Source organism: Lepus europaeus, chromosome 19, assembly GCF_033115175.1.
Source record: "Lepus europaeus isolate LE1 chromosome 19, mLepTim1.pri, whole genome shotgun sequence".
NCBI classification, from domain to species: Eukaryota; Metazoa; Chordata; class Mammalia; order Lagomorpha; family Leporidae; genus Lepus; species Lepus europaeus.
This window is the reverse complement of record NC_084845.1, coordinates 3,145,031-3,164,340: the sequence shown is the minus strand read 5'-3', so window position 1 is coordinate 3,164,340 and position 19,310 is coordinate 3,145,031. Positions and strand designations below refer to the sequence as shown.

The following is a 19,310-nucleotide window of genomic DNA, read 5'->3' as shown; positions in this document are numbered from 1 at the left end:
GGGGCCTCCCCTAGCCACGGACTCGGCTCCCAGACTGCCCGCTGCCCAGCCGGAATCTTGGAAGACTGCTTCCGCCCCAAGACTCATCCCGCCTGACCGCCTCCCCCCTCCCCACCCCCAGGAAACGCGCCCCCCAATAAATATCTCGCAAGTCTGGTTTGTCCCTGCGTCTGCTTTTCCGAAGACTCAAATCAACACAGGCTGAGTGGGCGGCTCTGGCTTCCAGGTCCCCTCCAAAAGGCTAGCATGATGCTGGCTCCCGTGTCCCCAGGGTGGGTCCCCCAAGGGGTGGCCACATTCCCGCGGGCCCAACACCAGCACAGTTCTTCTCCCAGACAAGCAGGCTGGAGGCAGAGGCCTTTATCCGAGCGTGGATATGCCGGGGAGGCGGGCGTCCCAGCAGCCGGCTGGGTGAGGGCAGGTGCGCAGCTCAGTCCGCTCCTCCCAGGTGGGGCGTGGGGTGGTCTGCAGGAGAGAGGGTGGCGTCAGGGACCGCTCCTGCAGGACCCCCTCCCCCCGTGCCTGTCTCCCCAGCCCCCTGCCCGGACTCAGGCTTGCTTGTGGCCCCTGCATTCCTGCTGACCCCACCCCCCCACATGTGGGAGTGCCTTTAACTCAGTGGAATCTACCGCGGCAAGACAGGAAGAGAGGCAGGGAAAGGCAGAGGGAGGGAGAGAGACCCAGAGAGGCGGGACCCAGGCAGAGACGGAGGGGGGGGAGTGGGTGAGGGGAGGCTCCGCCCCTCTTCTCAGTTAGCTTTGCTTCCGCAGGGAGCGGGAGACCCCAGGGCTGGAACGTGTGGGTCTCTGTTCACCCAAGTCCCGTGTGCTTTGTATGCTGGCAGCGCCTCGGCTGCACACGGGACGAGCCCTGTGTCAGACAGGACCCGGCGTCCTTGGAGAGGGGCCGACGCTCAAGTCAGCTCGGCCTGAGCCTCGTTCTAGCATGTTCCAGCACGTTCCAGCACGTGCGGGGGCTGGGCACTCTGAAGGGTCCTCCAGGGTGACTTTGGCCACAGGAGGTGGCTCTCGCCTTCCACAGCAAAGGCGGCCTTGGCCCGCGCTTCGCCTGTGGGCGGAGCACTCGTCCTCCGTGAGACCTGTGTCCTCGTCTACACTACAGGACATGTGGCCGCCCGGAGTGCTCCGCGCCGGCATCACCAGGACAGCACGACACCCCTCCGACGGCACGCGTGCCAGCCCCGGGGAGTTCAGTTCTCTCACGGGCACCACCGAGTCCTCTGGGGCCGCTGTCCCCCACCCACGTGCCCCTCAGCCCAGCCACCTGTCCACCTGTCCATCAGCGCACACCATCATTTCAGCCACCTGACCTACCAATGCAACCGCAGCCATCCACCAGCTGATGAGCTGACCAACCCACCGCCCACCACATCTACTACCAACCAACTCACCCACCCACTCAGCAATCCGGTCATTATCCCCATCCACCAGCTCACCCCCCACCCCACACACACACTGACCTATGCAGGCATCAGCTTTGCCTGAGTTCCCACTTCCCTGGGAAATGCCAGGAGCAGACACCAAACCAGGGCACTTCCTGTGTGGTGGGAGAGACGGCAGCAGCAACCACGCACGGGCACGCACACGCATGCACACGCACACAGCACTGGGTCATCCAAGCAGCCGCAGCCGTCTGCTCACGGAAGAGCAGAGAAGTTGAGTTCATTTGTTCTTTTTAAAATACGTGTTACAAGGGCCGACGCTGTGGTGCAGTGGGTTAACACCCTGGCCTGAAGCCCCAGCATTCCATATGGGCGCCGGTTCTAGTCCCAGCTGCTCCTCTTCCAACCCAGCTCTCTGCTATGGCCTGGGAAGGCAGTAGAAGATGGCCCAAGTCCTTGGGCCCCTGCACTCAGGTGGGAGACCCGGAAGAAGCTCCTGGCTCCTGGCTTTGGATCAGCGTAGCTCTAGCCGTTGCAGCCATCTGGGGAGTGAACCAGTGAATGGAAGATCTCTCTTTCTGTCTCTACCTCTCTCTGTAACTTTCAAATAAATAAAATAAATCTTTTTTTTTTTTTTTTGACAGGCAGAGTGGACAGTGAGAGAGAGACAGAGAGAAAGGCCTTCCTCTTTTTGCCTTTGGTTCACCCTCCAATGGCCGCTGTGGCCAGCGCATCTCGCTGATCCGAAGGCAGGAGCCAGGTGCTTCTCCTGGTCTCCCATGGGGTGCAGGGCCCAAGCACTTGGGCCATCCTCTACTGCCTTCCCGGGCCACAGCAGAGAGCTGGCCTGGAAGAGGGGCAACCGGACAGAATCCGGCGCCCCAACCGGGACTAGAACCCGGTGTGCCAGCGCCGCAAGGCAGAGGATTAGCCTAGTGAGCCACGGCGCCGGCCCCGAGTTGGTTCTCTCTCTCTCTCTCTTTTTTTTTTTTTTTTTTTTTTGACAGGCAGAGTGTATAGTGAGAGAGAGAGACAGAGGGAAAGGTCTTTCTTTTTGCCGTTGGTTCACCCTCCAATGGCCGCCGCGGCCGGCACATCGTGCTGATCCGAAGCCAGGAGCCAGGTGCTTCTCCTGGTCTCCCATGCGGGTGCAGGGCCCAAGGACTTGGGCCATCCTCCACTGCACTCCCGGGCCATAGCAGAGAGCTGGCCTGGAAGAGGGGCAACCGGGACAGAATCCGGCGCCCCAACCGGGACTAGAACCCGGTGTGCCGGCGCCACAAGGTGGAGGAATAGCCTGTTAAGCCACGGCGCCCGCCCCGAGTTGGTTCTTAAAGGGCACTCGGGAGAAGCTTTCCGGGTGCTGTGGAGACAGCGAGGGCGGGCGCTCCTGGTGTGGAGCGTGGCACAGGCAGGGGCCCACGGTGAGAGTCAGGCCAAGAACCGTGGGCTGGACTCGTAGCGCAATGCATCCCCAGCAGGCTACTGTTTAGGGGTCCTGGCTGCTCCACTTCCCATCCAGCTCCCTGCTGTGGCCTGGGGAGGCCGCAGAACATGGCCCAAGTGCTTGGGCCCCTGCATCCATGAGGGAGACCTGGATGGAGTTCCAGGCTCCTGGCTTTGGCCTGGCCCAGCCCCAGCCTGGATGTTGTAGCCATTTAGGGAGTGAGCCAGCAGATGTAAGATCCACCCCCGCCTGCCCCATCTCTTGTTTTTAAAGATTTATTTATTTATTTGAGAGGCAGAGTTATACAAAGAGAGAATGAGAGAGTGAGGGAGAGAGGGAGGGAGAGAGAGAGAGAGATCTTCATCCACCGGTTCACTCCCCAAATGGCCGCAACGGCCAGAGCTGGGCCGATCCGAAGCCAGGAGCCAGGAGCTTCCTCCGGGTCTCCCAGGTGGGTGCAGAGGCAGGTCTGAGCATTTAGGCCATTTTCCACTGCCTTCCCAGGCCGTTAGCAGGGAGCTGGGTCAGAAGTGGAGCATCGGGGACTCAAATGGGCGCCCATATGGGACGCTGGCACTGCAGTGGAGGCTTTACCTGCTACACCACAGCGCCGGCCCCTCTCCCTCTCCCTCTCCCTCTCCCTCTCCCTCTCCCCCTCCCCCTCCCCCTCCCCCTCCCCCTCCCTCTCCAACTGCCTTTCAAGTAAGTAAATATTTTTTTTTTCCTAAAGGATTCAGGCCATCTGTGGACGCAGGGGCGCACTAACTGCAGACACACTAGGTACCCACGCGCCAGTGAGCGGCGTGGTGTGGACCAGAAGGCAACAGCAGGCCAGGTGGCGAGGAGGGAGGCTACGAGAAAGGCGAGGGTCCCAGCAGCCCTGTCTCCTCCCGCTCTGCCCTTCTCAGAGAACCCTGGCAAGGGTGGCGCCTTTCCGGGCCTGTCTTCCGCGCTGGGGGACAGGGACCCGGTCACACCGGAAGAGTCCAACAGGCCTTGGGCACCTGGAGCCTGGAGGGAGAGGGGAGCCTCCAGATGTGGGCTCTTCCCATCTGCGGCCAGGGCCTCCCCCCAGCCGCGGCCTCCACTCTCCCTGGGCCTGCGGTCTCCACCTGCCCCGCCCCTTCCCCCGGCCTCTCCAGCTCCGTCTCTGCTGGCCTCTCCGGCGTTCGCCAGCTCACCTGGGGGCTCACTCGCTGCCCGCGCCCGCCGCCCCGGGGCCGGCCTCGAGCGTGGCCAGCTGCAGGCGCACGCGGCGGGCGGCGGCGGCGGGCGGCGGGGGCGCGCGGGCGGCTCGGCGCGCACCCCGGGGGCCGGGCGCGGCGCGCGGGCCGGCGGCGGGCGCCGACCAGCGGCGGGAGAGCTTGCGCGCGAGGCGGGCGAGCGCCGTGGGCCGCAGGCCGTAGTCGCGCTCCAGCTCCTGGCGCGAGATCTCGATGTTGCCCGTGTACCAGAGGATCCAGCCGAGCAGGCTCAGGAAGACGAGCAGCGCGCCCGAGTAGATGAGCAGGTCGCCGAAGTCGCGGCCGCGCACCTGCAGCTGCGCGAACACGCCGGTCAGCAGCGCCGCCATGCCCGCCACGTCCAGCGCCACGGCCAGCAGCAGCGCCATCCGGCAGCGGCCCAGGCCGGCCGCGGGCGCGGACGCGGGCGCGGGCGCCGGTGCGGACGGCGCGCCCGGCGGGAGCCCCTGCGAGGCGCACACGGCTGCCACCGCCGCCATGGCCCTGCCCCTGCCCCTGCCCCTGCGCCGCGGGCTGGCAGAGAGCGTCCCGGGGTGCGGCCCGGGCGGGGCGGGGTCTGGGGACGGCGCCAGGTGTGCCCAGCGCCCGCCTGGTCACCTGAGCCGAGCTGGGAGCGGGCTGCCCAGGCTCGGCGGGGGGAGCCCCCCGCGGCGGCTTCTAGGACAGAGGCCCGTGCCGCACAGGTGGGGGTGGCCCGGGACCCCTGCCCCTCCAAGAGCCGGCAGGCAACACGTGGCCAAAGCATTCCCGGTGCGTAATGGAGGCAGCCTGGCGCTTGGCCCGAACCGGTGGGCTCGGCGGCAATGCCGGAGGGACGAGGCCTCGTGGCATGCGGAGAATGAAGTGTCTGGGTGCCGCGGGAGGAATCAGCGGACTCTGTGGGAGTCCTGTCCCCAGAGTGGGGCTCCCTCCAGGGACCCGCGGGGCACAGCGGACCGGCAGGGTGCCCACGGCGGGGCCAGCCCAAGGGCACAGGCAGGGACCTGACACAGGCCCTGCCCTCAGGGAGTCCGGGGAGCAGCTGCGAGGCAAGGTGCACGAGTGGACGGGACACGGGCACTGTCCCCCCTTTAGGCCGGCCCAGCTCCAGCCTGTGCGCATGGCTTCTGCTCCCCCAGCTGACGGCAGGGACGTGTCACGGCCAGGACCCTGGGTGCAGAAGCCAGGGCGGTGGGCGTTGCACAATGCACGGGCAGAGGAGGTGCAGGTAGGGGCGTGGGCAGCCCGCAGGGGGGTGTCGCGGCCCAGCGTCCAGCCAGTGCACGCCCTGGAAAGCAGCAGATGTGGCCAGGTGCGGGGGAGCCCTGCCCCCCAAAGTGGGCGACCCCGCTGGAGTTCCCGGCGCCTGGCCCAGCCCGGGGATGTTTGTGCACATTTTTTGTGTGTGTGGGGCAGGATGGGTGAGTCGGTGGGCGGGAGATCTCTGCCTTTCAAATAAAATGAAATAAAAATGTTTTAAAAAGAAGGGGGGCAGCGAGGCGCCGGGGAAGAGGCTGGGCACAGCCGAGTGGAAGCCCTAAAGAGAACCAAGGGCGGCCGCACGCAAACCTCTCCTCCTACGGCGACTTTCCCTCAGGAGTAACCCACGCCCCCGGGGAGGAGAGAGCCGCCAGGAGCTTCCTCCCGGCTCTCCTCAGACTCCTAAGACGGTCAGACCCCGGGGAGACTGCCGGCAGGAGCCGAAGGGTTCCGAACGCGGCCGAACTCCTGCCGAGTGTCTCCGAGCGGGGGGCATGGGGCGTGGCAAAGAGGAGGGGCGGAGCCGCCCCTCGGGAGTTTCCGGAGACTCCGAAAATGGCCGAACGGGGGGCGGGGACAGCCGAGGGCTAGCAGGGACCGGAAACACCAGAAGCCGCCGCTAAGTCTGGGCTGAAGTAGTTCCCACATTCACACGTCCATTCATAAGACAGATGTTAATGAGCGCCCATCGCGTATCAAGCCCCACGCCGAGCTCTGAGTGACAAGCCGCCGTGGGAAGCCCGCCGGCGGGAGTTCGCCACCACACAGCGCGCCTCCGGCTCTCCAGCCGAAGAGCTCCGAAGGCTCCCGAGGGGTGCGTGACGGGCCGACGGAAATAGCCGAGCCCGCCCGACGGCTTCCGAGGCGGGCCCAGGGCGGAAGCGGAAGTGCGTGCGCGGTATTAAAGGCGTCGCCCCGCCCCCGGCGTGCCTCTTTCCGTCTCCGGCAGCCTCGGCGCGAGGAGGTGAGCGTGGTCCCTGCGCCTGCCCAGCGTGGCGGCCTGCGCGCGCCGGCTCCCGCGGCCTCTGCCCTCTCTGGGCACGGAGAGCGCCCGCGTCCTCCCTTCCGGGTCCCTGCGTGTCGGGCGCCGCCGCCGTAGGCCCGGTGTCTGACGGCGGCGCGCGCCCCGTGTCTCCGCAGCCGCCGCCATGTCCGCGCACCTGCAGTGGATGGTCGTGCGCAACTGCTCCAGCTTCCTGATCAAGAGGAACAAGCAGACGTACAGCACGGTGAGCGGGCGGGGGCCGGGGCGGGGGGGCCGGGGAGGGGGGCGGGGGTCCGGGCCGCGGGGCCGGGGCGGGGGGTCCGGGGAGGGGGCCGGGGGTCCGGGCCGGGGCCGGGGTCCGGGGTGGGGACCGGGGCCGGGGCGGGGACCCCGCGCGGGCCTCGCCCCTCACCTCGCCCCGCGCCGCCCCCGCGCCAGGAGCCCAACAACCTGAAGGCCCGCAACTCGTTCCGCTACAACGGGCTTATCCACCGCAAGACCGTGGGCGTGGAGCCGGCGGCCGACGGCAAGGGCGTCGTGGTGGTCATGAAGCGCAGATCCGGTGAGCGGGGTGCGGGCGGGCCGGGGTCGCTGCCGGCGTGGGGGCTCGGGGCTGGGCCCCGGGAGGGCCCCCCGAGGCCTTGTTAGGTGGACGTTGTCTTTGCGACTCTGGGCGGCGGGGCCCGTCCTCGCCCGTGGCCCTGATGGTCCCCTGGTTCGGGGCAGGGCTGCCGCTGGGCCTTTAGCCTCCCTTGGCCAGCTCTGGCCCTGTGTCCTCAGGGGGCGGAAGATGTCCTCGGCCGGTCGCCTCCGCTCCCAGGCCTGTGGGGAGCCCGGCGTCGGGGGCACAGCGGGGAGGCGCGCAGGGGCCCTGGGAGGGCTGAGCCCCGGACTCTGCCCACCAGGCCAGCGGAAGCCGGCCACCTCGTACGTGCGCACCACCATCAACAAGAACGCCCGCGCCACGCTCTCCAGCATCCGGCACATGATCCGAAAGAACAAGTACCGCCCCGATCTGCGCATGGTGAGTGGGCGGGGGGGGGGGGGCGTGGGGGCCGGCCAGGACTGGGGGCAGCTTGGGGGGCGTGGGGGCCGGCCAGGACTGGGGGCAGCTTGGGGGGGCGTGGGGGCCGGCCAGGACTGGGGGGCAGCTTGAGGGGCGTGGGGGCCGGCCAGGACTGGGGGGCAGCTTGGGGGGGGCGGTGTGCTGATCCAGGACTGGGGGGCAGCTTGTGGGGGCGGGGCGTCCCTGGCCAGGACTGGGGAGGCGGGGTTCTGGCCAGGACTGGCGTCCTTGCCAGGGTGCGCTGAGCTGGTCCTGCCCTGCCCGCCCTCAGGCCGCCATCCGCAGAGCCAGCGCCATCCTGCGCAGCCAGAAGCCCGTGATGGTGAAGAGGAAGCGCACCCGCCCCACCAAGAGCTCCTGAGCCCCCGCCCACAATAAACAGTCAGACCTGTCGCACCTGCCTCTCCTGTGGCTCCGGGCGCCGGCCCTGCGCGCGGGCACTCGCGTGGAGGTGTATTTAGGTGCTGGTGTTGGGCACAGCGCGATACGCACCTCTGCGGTGCCACAGCCCCTGTGCGTGCTGGTTTGAATCCCGGCTACTGAAGAGCAGGTGGGCTGGGGTGTGGGCCCGGCACCCCGTGGTAGGGGACCGGAGGATTCGCTGGCGTCGGCCTGGCCCGTCACAGCTGTTGCAGCCACGTGGGGAGTAGACCACCAGGTGCCTCCCTCTCTCTCGCTGTCAGAACTTAAAACGCGTTTGTTGGGAAGGAGGCGGTCGATCCTTCATCTGCTGGTTCACTCCTCAGGTGCCCTGGGCAGCGGGCTGGGCCTGGCCACGCCCAGGAAGCCATACTTGGCCTTGGGCTGCCTCCCAGGTGCAAGAGGGAGCTGGGTAGGAAGCAAACAGCCAGACTCTGGTCCCACTGAAACAGGCGGGATGTGTGGGTGGGCTGGGTGCAGGGCGGGGTGGCCACAGCTTGGTAGAAGATGCCTGTGGGTGCTGTGTGAGGAGGAGCCACAGGCTGAGGAGCCGGGAGCAGACAGCCGGGTCCCAGGACCGGCCAGAGCCTCAGGTGGGCTGCTGGGACCCCGAGGGGCTCTGCCTGTGTGGGCCTCGGGAGCACGCTGACGGCCGGCCGGCTGGTGTCTTGCAGTCAGCCGTGGGCGTGTCCCCCTTGGGGCTGCAGTGGGTTGGGTCCTCGGAGGCCCCTCTTGGAGACACTTGGGCTTTGTGACGGCTGTTCCTGGAGTCGGCACAGCCCTGGAACCCTGCGCACGAGGCTCCCAGGGCTCTGCACCACGCCAGTCGGCGCACTGGCTGCCATGGCATCCGAGCAGGGGTGTCTGGCCCAGGGTGGCCGTGGGTGGGAGCTGTTAGCCCGTGCCCTGGGTGCCGTCCTAGCTGGTCTTCCAGTTCTGTGCATGTGAGGTTGTGGAGCGGCTTCTGCATGCAAGTCCCCCCCACACCCACACAGCCACACGGGCAGGCGTGTGCTCCCCGTCACAGGTGTCAGAACAGGGTTGGAGGGGGAGGGGTCACTGTGTGACAGGTCTCCTGCGTGCCAGCCACTGCCAGGGGCCAAGTCCAGGACTGTGGGCGTCCTGTGTCCAGCCCAGCGCTCAAGGGCAAGGGGGCTCCCTGTGGGGCCAGGAGCCCTGTGTAGGACTGGGCTGCTGGTCTCCACGCACAGGCCAGGACCAGCGTCCAGCAGTGAGGTGAGCTGTCCGGGCCCCTCTGCTGTGCCTCAGGGGCCTTCCCAAGTACCTGCTCCAGCTGCCCGGTGTGAGCACAGCAGCTGAGCCGCCTCCTGGGAGCAAGGCCCCGAGGCTGCTGGGGCCCAGGTTAGAGCTGCCTCAGGACGTGAATGTTGGTTTTACACCAGCACCCTCCTCCCGTGCACTGGGTCACTCCCCGAGTGCCCTCGGTGGCCAGGGTCTGGCTCCTCAGGTTGCTGGGTGGCCAGAACGCAACCTCTTCAGCCAGCGCTGCCCCATGTCTGTCCTGGCAGGGGCTGGAGCCAGGCAGCCGTCACAGGTGCCCCCATAGGGGACGTCGGTGTCCGAATCAATAGCCGAACGCTCGCCCCTCCTCGCAACTACGGTAGTTACAGGCTGAGGTCTCCCCTCTGCTGCTCCGTTCCCCAGCTGCCCTCAACAGCCGGCCAAAGCCCGGAGTGCTAGCAGCCCACTCCGCCTCCCAGGTGTGCCCCGGCAGGAGGCTGGAGCGGAGCAGAGCCAGGGCTTAGACCAGGGACCCCGGGCGGCGTCAGTCACTGTACCACACAAAGTTGTTCAAACGGAGGCACTTCTGTCATCCTGGGAGGGAGCGCTGTGCCCGCCCCAGCCCTGGTGGCCAGTGGTCCACTCTGGTCTGGAGGTGCCACGGCCCTGGGGCTGTGGGCGTGGTCTGGCTGCTGCTCCTGCCCCAGTGCCCTGTCTGCCTCCTGGGTCAGGAACGCTCGCGGGGTGGCCCTGTGGTGTGCAGCTGCAGCGTCGGTCCCCAGAGCTGGGGGTGCAGAGGCCTCAGGCTCACCTCGTGGACCTTGGCGGCTTCCTTGTTCAGTGCCTGCCTCGCTCAGCTCACCTGGCCAGCAGGCACCTGTGCCCAGCACAGGTGCCCAGGGGATGTGAGGACAGTCCCTGTGTGTGGCCACACCACGGCAGGGTAGGCCTCAGCCGAGGAGCTGGAAGTGTGTGCTCAAAGGAGCATCGCTCTGCATTCCCACACAGCTGCTCTGGTCTGGCTGTGCTTTGTCCCCGCGGGTTCCTGCGCTGGGAGCGTGGTCCCCGGTGTGGCCGTGTGAAGACCTGTATTTCAGACAGGTCTTCATCCGCTAGTTCACTTCCCAAACAGTGACAACATCCTGGGCTGGGCCAGGCCGCAGCCAGGAGCCAGGAGCTTCTTCCAGGTCTCCCACGCAGGTGCAGGGGCCCAGGCCATAGCAGGGAGCTGGATCAGAAGTGGAGCAGCTGGGATACAGGCAGGCACCCATATGGGACGCTGGTGTTGGAGGTGGTGGCTTAACCCCTTTCACCACAATACCAGTCCTGCTTTTTTAAGTTTTTAAACCTATGTTGAGCTGAGAGGTGGAAAAATCTTTTTGCCCATTTGTAGACATTTCCTTACACAAGGTAGGAGCACATCACACCTCACCCAGGGCTCATGTTTTTAATGTCTTTTATTTGGAAGGCGGAGTGATGGAGGAGAAGCAGAAAGAGGTCTTCCACTACTGGGTCGCTCCCCAGATGCCTGCAGCAGCCTGGGCTGGGCCCGGCTGGAGCCAGCAGGCAGGAACTCCAGGTCTCCCACGTGGGCCCTCCCAGGCGCCCGGCAGCTGGGACTCAAACCAGGGGCTCCAGGATGGGACACAGGTGTCCCGAGTGCAGCCTAACCCCCGAGGCCACAGGCCCTGCACCAGGTGGGTCAGACAGTAAAACTTAGGAGAGGCAGTGAGGTCTTCCATCTGCTGGTTCAGTCTCCAAATGGCCATAGCAGCTGGAGCTGGGCCATATAATCTTCCACTGCTTTCCCAGGCCATATCAGAGCTGGATCAGAAGTGGAGCAGCCGGGACTTGAACCGGCTTCCACATTTTATGCCGGCACTGCAGGTGGCGGCTTTACCTGCTATGCCACAGCGCTGGCCCCAAAACTTTCAAAGGATCACAAACTCTGGGCCATTACTTTTATAATCTCATGGTGGGCAAGACTGTGCTAAGTAGGACCTGAAACCCAGTGGATAGCGAAGACAAGGTCAGTAAATTTGATCACAAAGTTCTAAAAATGATCTTTTGACTGGTGCTGTGGCATAGTAGGTTGAAGCGGCGCTGGCATCCCATATGGGCACTGGTTCTAGTCCCAGCTATGCCACTTCTGATCCAGCTCTCTGCTGTGGCCTGGGAAAGCAGAAGATGGCCAAAGTCCTTGGGCCCCTGCACCTGCGTGGGAGACCTGGAGGAAGCTCCTGGCTTCCAATTGGCACATTCCGGCCGTTGTGGCCACTTGGGGAGTGAACCAGCAGATGGAAGACTTCTCTCTGCCTCTCCTCTCTGTGTAATGCTGACTTTCAAATAAATTTTAAAAAACAAAAAATTGTTTATTGTGCTAGGATCGGGAGGGGTGCATGGTTACTGGGGTCAAGCTGACCTAAAGCCTATGTGAAACTGATATCAATTATGATCTTAATAATATCAGTTTCAGTCTTAACAATCTGTTATAATCGACATTTTCCAGGTGTTGGCCTCAGTCACATGTGGGATATAGACAGATTACAGGCTTATCATTAACCAGGTGCAGCCTGTCTTCAGGCTTGGGCGATCATGCTAGGGGTCTATGCCAGGTGTGATGCAGTGGGCTGCTGTGTCTGATTTAGGCCATGGTTTCAGACCAGAGTCTCACGGCGGTGGTGGAGGAGCTCAGTGTCCAGGGTCTTTATTTGGGGCCACTCCCTCTCAACCTGCAGAATCCAAGTAAGTAAGGGAGTCCAATATATATATATATTTTTTAAAGATTTATTTCAGAGGCAGAGCTACAGAGGCAGAGAGAGAGGTCCTCCATCTGCTGGTTCACTCCCCAAATTGCCATAAAGGGCAGAGCTGGGCTGATCAGGAGCCAGGAGCTTCTTTTTCCTATGTGGGTACAATAACCAAGCACTTGGGCCATAGCAGAGAGCTGGATCAGAACTGGAGCATCTGGGACTCGAACCAGCGCCATATGGGATGCCGGCACTGCAGGTGGAGGTTTAGTCCTCTATGCCAGAGAGCTGGACCCTCAAGCATTTATATCCTAAGCAAAGCCATAAACGAAAAGTTTTAAGAATATTTGGGGCAGGGGCCAGCACCATGGCATAGCGGCATCCCATATGGCACTGGTTCGAGTCCCAGCTGCTGCACTTCCAATCCAGCGCTCTGCTATGGCCTGGGAAAGCAGTGGAAGATGGCCTAGGTCCTTGGGCCCCTGCACCTGGGTGGGAGACCTGGAGGAAGCTCCTGGCTCTTTGGCTTGGCTCAGCCCTGGGTGTTGCAGCCACTTGGGGAGTGAACCAGCAACGGAAGACCTCTCTCTCTCTGTCTCTACCTCGCTCTATATTTGCCTTTCAAATAAATCTCAACATTTTTTGGGATGCATTCATGTTGTGTCAATATTTTGCCGAGCAGTATTCCATCGTATGACTTCAGGGAAATTCTTCCTGACTGTCAATAGGCACAGTTGGATCTGTTCCCACATCCCGTATCAGAGTGCCTGGGTCGGTCCTTCAGTTTTGAAGATTTATCTGAAAGTCAGTTAACAGACATATACAGAGAGGTCTTCCATCTGCTGGTTCACTCCCCAGATGGCAGCAGCGGCCGGGGCAGGGCCGGGCTGAATCCAGGAGCCTCCTCCAGGTCCCTCACGCGGGTGCAGGGGCCCAAGCACTTGTGCCATCCTCCTCTGCTTTCCCAGGCCATGAAGCAGGGAGCTGGATCAGAAGTGGGGCAGCCAGGGCTGGACCTGGCGCCCCATGGGATGCTGTGTGGCAGGCGGCGGCACTGGCCCTGACCTTACTTCTGGTCCCACCTTGCTGACGTGAACCCTGGGGGGCAGCAGCTGAGGCTCCGTGCTCCCGTGGTGGGGATCTGGCCTGGGTTCTGAGCGCCTGCCCTTGGCCTGGCCCAGTGTTGCGGGCGTTTGGGGAGTGAACAGTAGGCAGATGATGTCCATCTCTGCCTTCAAATAAATAAAAAGAAAATTTAAACAGGGGCCGGCATTGTGGCACAAGGGGTTGCTAAGCCACGGCCCGTAACCTGGTTGGATATCGAGGTGCTGGGAGGCCCGGCTGCTCCACTTCCAAGCCAGCTCTCACAACGCGCTCGGGAAGCAGCAAGTGAGGGCCCAAGTGCTCCGGCCCTGCCCCCCATGTGGAGACCCGGATGGAGCACCTGCTCCTGGCTCTGGCTTGGCAGGGCTCCGGCCATTGTTGCCATGTGGGGAGTGAACCAGCAGGATAAGCTTAAAGGCGTGAAAACTGTAAGCCACTGTGTAGACACGTTTTCCTCTCGGCTAACGGGGAATGGAACGCTGGGTCACACGGGCAGTGTGTGTCTGAGAAATGACCCAACTCTTTTCCAAAGCGTGGGCGCCGTTTTAGGTTCCCACTGCAACAGACGTCACCTGTTGGTACTGTCAGTCTTTGGTGTATTTATCTGAAAGGCAGAGTAGCAGACGGAGCGAGTCCTCCGTCCTCCGCGTCATTCCCGGAGGCCAGGCCGCAGGCAGGGCCACCTCCCACTGCATTCCCCGGCACGCTAGCCGGGACCGGAACCAGAACCGGCGCTCTGGAATGGGAGGTGCTCGCGGGAGCAGCGCCCGCAGCGCTGATGCCTGTCACTCCCATCTCTGGACCCTCGAGCTGGGGGTCCTGCAGTTGAGTCCGGCACTTTACCAGCCAGAGTTGGCACAGGCCGTAGGGGTCACGGGCTGGCTCCCCAGGGCTGCCCCCCGCGGCAGGTTCACAGAACTCAGCAGGCCGCTTTCCTCCAAAGGCTGGAGACAGCACAGGCAGGGCTGGGGGAGGCGAGCTGCATGCCCACCGCCCCTGGGGTGCTGGGGGCTCACTTCGCGGCCCCTTTCCTGACGCTGCCCGAGCCCAGCAAGGATGAGCTGGGGACGCAGGCTGCTCCCCTGCCCAGGAAGGGCCCAGGCCAGGTTTGGATGTTTTGTCCTTGCTAGCTAGAGGTCGGGGTGGGGGCTGCCGTGGCGTGCCAGGCGACGCGGCAGCCTGCTGTGCTGGAGTCCTGGCTGCTTGGCCCCCAGTCCAGCCTCCTGCTGATGTGCCTGGGCCCGGGCCCCTGGCACCACAGGCAGCCGCGGATGGAGCTCCAGGCTCCTGGCTCCAGCCTGACCCAGCCCTGGCTGTTGTGGCCGTGTGGGGAGTGAACCAGCAGATGGAAGACCTCTCTCTCTTGCTCTGCCTTCCAAGTAAAGCTTGCTTCTGTCCTGGGACACTCAGGAGCAGGGGGGAGGGGCTCAGTCCGGACTCCTCCCCCACAGGGCAGCGTGGCCCAGCTGTTTTATTAGAGAAGCCACATTTCTTCCGGGCAGAAAACCCTTTGTATGAAGTTTGTCGCAGCTGAAGCGCTGGGCACTCTGTTGGGCAAGGCCAAGAGCGACAGGGCGGCACTGCTGTGTGCAGGTGGCACCCGCAGCAGGCACCCAGCCTATCCTGGCCTTGCCGCCCCAAAACCACCCGCCACGGGAGCCTGAAACCCTGAGCAGACGCTCTGGTGGACACAGCCACCAACAGAGCTGGGGGCAGAGGATGCCCCCCTCACCCAGCCATCCTGGGCCACCGTGGGGCCGGGGAGCACCCACTGCCACAGCGGCGACACACAGGAGGCCCCGTGCTGCGTGAGAGCCCTCCGTGGACGCCCACGGCCCTTCCGCAGCCTGGCTCATCCACAACACTGCTTTTCCAACTTTATTTAGAAAAACAGATCCAGGTCCCAGTGCCCCCCCACCCTCCCCCACCCAGCCATAACTTAAATAACTTAGAGACAGAGTAGGAGGGAGGGGAGGGGGCCCACTACAGCCGCCGCAGCGCCCGCTTCTTGTCTGTCTTTCTCTTGGCCGCCAGCTTCTTGTCGCGCTCGCCCGCGTGCTTCTTGGCCGTGGGGCCCTCGGCCCCTCCGGGGGCCCCGGGGTCCGGGGAGGCCGCAGCCCCGGCGGTCGGGGCCCGGGCGCCGCCGTGGATCTCGGTGAGCAGCCGGGCCCGCGCCGCGTACTCCTCATAGTTCTCCAGCAGCAGGCGGCCCGCCTCCTCGTTGAGCGCGGACTCGGGGTTGGGGTGGATCAGCAGGCACTTGATGGTCTGTGGGCAGAGGGCCCGGTCAGGGAGGCCTCGCGGGACCCTCCCCTAACTCAGAGGCCCGGCCCGCGACCACCTGTGGCTGTGAACTTGCCCAGAGGCCCACTGGCTGCTGACGGGGCCTGGACCAGGCAGGGCGCTGGGCACTCCGAGGGGGCCTTCCACAGAGAGCTTACTGGCTCTCTGCAGATGTCCAAACAGCAAGGGCTGGGCCAGGTCAAAGCCAGCAGCCCGGAACTTCCATCCAGGTCTCCCACACGGGTGACGGGGACCCAAGGGCCCGGGCCATTGTGGGCGGCCTCCAAGGGTGGGACTGGAACAGGCACTCCAGTGTGGGGTCTGGATGCCCAGGAGGGGTCTGAGAGCAGTCTGGGAAGGGGTGGGAACTCAACAGCCCATCAGCCGCCATCCCATCAGGGCGTTGGGGCCTCCCCCACCGCCAGCCCAGCCGGGAAGCTGCCTGTGTTCCTTGTCAGCAGGCCAGGGGTCAGCACCCGGCTCTGGCTCCTGCCACACACATGGGAGACCTGGACCGGGTCCCCGCGCTGGCTGTGACCCTGCTGGGGGCCGTGTGGGCAGTGAACGGCGGACGGGGCCTGCCTTCCAAGACAGGCGCTGCCCAGTGCTGCCCTGACCACCCAATTCTCCCTGCACCTGCACACCGGAGGCAGGGCCGCCAGCCCACAGGCCCCCAGTGGCCCAGTCCTGCAGCTGCGCCGAGGCCGCAGGTGGGAAGCACAACCCCTCCCTGTGCCCGGGGAAGCCCCAATTCCCTGTCCGTCCTAGGGTCAGCCCCAGGTGACCCAAATGCGCTACGGGTGGCAGCTCTGTGTCCCCCGGCTGCGACGACCGAGCTCTCCCGACACTCAGAGGGGTCCTCCGAGCTGGGAAACGGCCGTGTTAGCACAGGGCCGATGGCGGCACAACTCCGAGCACGCAGCCCAGACCGGGCCTCCACAGCACCTAGGAGGGCCTCTGGCCACACTCGCAGTCAAGTCGCCACAGCCTCCCGTGCGAAGGCTGCCCGCCCACCCGGCGGCCCGGCCCACTCACCAGCAGCACGTGCCGGATGCCCAGCTCGGCCGTCCAGTCCCTCTTGAGCACGTTGACGCAGATCTCGCCGTTGGCGCCCACGTTGGGGTGGAAGATCTTGGTCAGGAAGTAGCCCTTGGGGGGGGCGGCGGGGAAGTCCTTCCCCAGCAGGAGCTTCATGCGGAACAAGCCGCCCGCGTACGGCGTCCCCTCTGCGGGCGGGCGGGCGCGGGGCGGTCAGAGGCTCGGGGCGCCCAGCTCCTGAGCCCACTCCCCTGGGGCCCCGGCGAGACCTGGAGGATGGGCTTTCTTGTCCCCCTGCCCCGGGCCCCTCCCAGGACGCCGAGACCCCAGCACCCTCTTGGCTTCCTGGGCAGAGCTACGTGGAGCCTCTCAGGGAGGGGGCCCAGACCTCGCATGTGCCCACTGGCTATGGCCACCGTGGAAACTGTGCTGTCCTACTGCCCCCCGCGGCCCCCCGCCACGGCTTCCTGCCTGGCCTGTGGGTCTGGGGACCCTGTGCGGCCATCACGGCCTGGCCTGCGGGTCTGGGGACCCTGTGCGGCCATCACGGCCCGGCCTGCGGGTCTGGGGACCCTGTGCGGCCATCACGGCCCGGCCTGCGGGTCTGGGGAGCCTGTGTGGCCATCACAGCCTGGCCTGTGGGTCTGGGGACCCTGTGTGGCCATCACGGCCCGGCCTGCGGGTCTGGGGAGCCTGTGTGGCCATCACGGCCTGGCCTATGGGTCTGGGGACCCTGTGCGGGTACCAACTCCGGCTCCCTTTCCAGACCAGAGGCCTAGCAGACCTAGGAGCCCGTGCCCCCCACCCACCCCAGACTTCCTCTGTTCCCGCAGAGCCCGGTTCCAGGTGGCCACCAGGACTAGAGCCCCTTCACGGGCTCCTGCTCGCACCTCGGCTTTGTGGAAACCCAGGGGCGAGCAGGGACGGTGTGCTCCCGCCAGGCTGCCCCGGCGCGGCCCCGGCCGCTGGCTGCAGGATGGAGTTCGGGACCCTCCGGCGCACCCCGCGGCCGGCACGCTCCTGCCCGCTCGCTCACAGCCCCGTCCGGAGCCCAGGCTCGCCGCCGCCCGGGTTCCCAACACTTCCGGAACAGGGCCCGCGCTCACCCGGGCCCTCGATGGTGACCTGCAGGTCGGTGAGGTCCTCCTCGTTGGGGAAGACCTTGATGCCGTCGGGCGGGTCGGCCGTGAGCATCGTCACCTCCTTGTACACCAGGCGGATGATGTGCGGAGGCAGGTTCTCCACGTTGGAATTCTGGGCACGGACGCGAGCGCAGCGTGAGCCGCCCACCGGTGGGGGCCGCCCGCCGCGCTGGGCCTCGCCATCCCCACCCCGCCCGAGCCGGCCCGGGCCACCCCCAGCGCTCTCGGCCGAGGCCTGGAAATGGCGGCGGGGCGCCCTCGCCGGCGCTGACAGCCGCGGGCGGACCCCCCGGCGCCGAGCGCGCCCCCGCCCGGGACACCTGCCGCCCCGCCCGGCCCCCGCCCGGGACACCGGCCCCCGCCCGGAGGCCCTCGGCGGCCCGGCCCGGCGCCCGCGCTCACCATGCCTGCGGCCGGCCGGGGGCGGCTCCCCCCGGCCCCCTTCTTGCGGTCTCCGGGGAAGCCAACCGGGGCGCGGGGAGGGGCTCAGCAGCCGCCGCCGCGGTCCTGGCGAGGGCCCGCAGCTCCGCTCCGCTCCGCTCCGCGCCCGCCCGCAGCGCCGCGCACACCGCCCGCCGCGGGAGCCGAGCCGCACCGAGCTCGCCGTGCGCGCCCCGCGGCCCTTTTATAGCCCCCCGCAGGCCACGCCCCCGGAGGCCGCGCCGCGCCGCGCCCGGCCCGTGACGTCAGCACGCACGCGCCTCAGCGTTCACGCGCTAGCGCCCCCTCCGCACAGCACAGGTAGAAGCGAGAGAGGCCGGGCCCGGGGCTGAGCGGCGGGCCGGCCCGCGGGGGCGCGCAGGAGTCGGGAAGGGGCCCGGGAGAGGGCGGCGGTTGAGGGAGCGGAGCAGCGAGGACGGGGGCGCGGGAGATGCTGCGGCCGTTGATTGGGCCGTTTGAATCGGACGCCCGAGTTACGCGCGCGTGCCCCGACGCCGGGAACGACGCGCACGCGACTAACGGTCGCCCTGAGGCGCGGGGAGGGGCGAGAGGGGGCGGGACTCGTGGGTTTTAAACGGGTGACGGAAGGCGCTCGGGCCCACACGGACGCGCACTAGCGATGGGGGAGTCACGAGGCTCGCGCGGACCAATCCCTGACGGAGAAGGCGGTGCCGAGGCTGGGGGGCGGGCAAGAAGGGAGAGCGACCAATGGCTACCCAGATGAGCGCGGGCCGAAGTGCTTCCAGCCAACGAAACGTCTGGATTTTTTGTATATGCAAATGCGGCGTGCGGTGCCGGCCGAGCCCCCTCTCCCGGCGGCCGCGGGAAATCCCGCTTCACGTTTCTCTGAGGCGCCATTTTGTGCCGGACAAGCCCTGGTCCCCGAGGCTCAGAGCCTCGCCGGCCGGCCCTCTGGGGTGTGGCCCCACCTGTGACGGACAGGCGGCCCCGGCCTCCTCCGGGACGCCCTGGCCCTGTCAGGAGTCCGGGAAGGGCGTCGTGGGCCGGGGGCGGCCTTGAGGCCCCGCGTGGCCCCGTCCGCTCGTGGGTGACGGCGCCGTGTGCGGGGCCCGGCTGTCGGGCGAGGAAGCCGGAGGTGCGGCCCGCGGGGCGGAGCCGGCAGTTAACCGGGCCGCCTCGGGGACCCCAGAGCAGGGCGGGCCGGGCGGGACGCCTGCCGCACCTGCCGCACCTGCTGCACCTGCTGCGGGCGCTCACACCCTCGGCCCGGTGCGGGGGGGCGCCGGCGTGCCCTGGCCGCCACGGAGCTGCGGGAAAAGCATTTTGGGAAAGGCCTGGGGAGGGGGGTCCCAGGCCCACCCCGGAACCCTGGGGAGGCTGGGGTCTGGGGTCGTGCGGGGCCCCTGGATGTGGTGAGCGGTGTGTTGTGTGGGGGAAGCAGGACTGGTGGTGGTATCGGAGCTGACCCCCTAAAATCTATCAAAATGTGGCCCCTTAGAGTTCCCCAGAAGCGCCATCTGGGGTGTCACATGTTACCGGAATTTGG

At 66.1% G+C, this 19,310-nt stretch overlaps 3 protein-coding genes across 3 annotated transcripts; 1 reads left to right on the top strand and 2 right to left on the bottom strand.

The window, feature by feature from the left end:
• Positions 1-159: 159 nt before the first annotated feature.
• Positions 160-4,572, bottom strand: TMEM238 (transmembrane protein 238). Its single transcript, XM_062177731.1, has 2 exons — positions 4,031-4,572; positions 160-465 (listed from the first exon to the last, which is right to left on the bottom strand). The coding sequence occupies exon 1, from the start codon at positions 4,570-4,572 to the stop codon at positions 4,039-4,041; it is 534 nt and encodes a 177-aa protein (XP_062033715.1). The 3' UTR covers positions 160-465; positions 4,031-4,038.
• A 1,621-nt stretch (positions 4,573-6,193) lies between these two features.
• Positions 6,194-7,776, top strand: RPL28 (ribosomal protein L28). Its single transcript, XM_062177732.1, has 5 exons — positions 6,194-6,296; positions 6,473-6,561; positions 6,756-6,879; positions 7,223-7,341; positions 7,655-7,776. The coding sequence occupies exons 2-5, from the start codon at positions 6,481-6,483 to the stop codon at positions 7,742-7,744; spliced, it is 414 nt and encodes a 137-aa protein (XP_062033716.1). The 5' UTR covers positions 6,194-6,296; positions 6,473-6,480; the 3' UTR covers positions 7,745-7,776.
• Positions 7,777-14,811: 7,035 nt separating this feature from the next.
• On the bottom strand, positions 14,812-17,877 carry UBE2S (ubiquitin conjugating enzyme E2 S). The gene is made up of 4 exons (XM_062177721.1): positions 17,765-17,877; positions 17,327-17,474; positions 16,218-16,408; positions 14,812-15,167 (listed from the first exon to the last, which is right to left on the bottom strand). Exons 1-4 carry the CDS (start codon positions 17,765-17,767, stop codon positions 14,883-14,885), a joined length of 627 nt encoding a protein of 208 aa, XP_062033705.1. The 5' UTR covers positions 17,768-17,877; the 3' UTR covers positions 14,812-14,882.
• Positions 17,878-19,310: the final 1,433 nt, after the last annotated feature.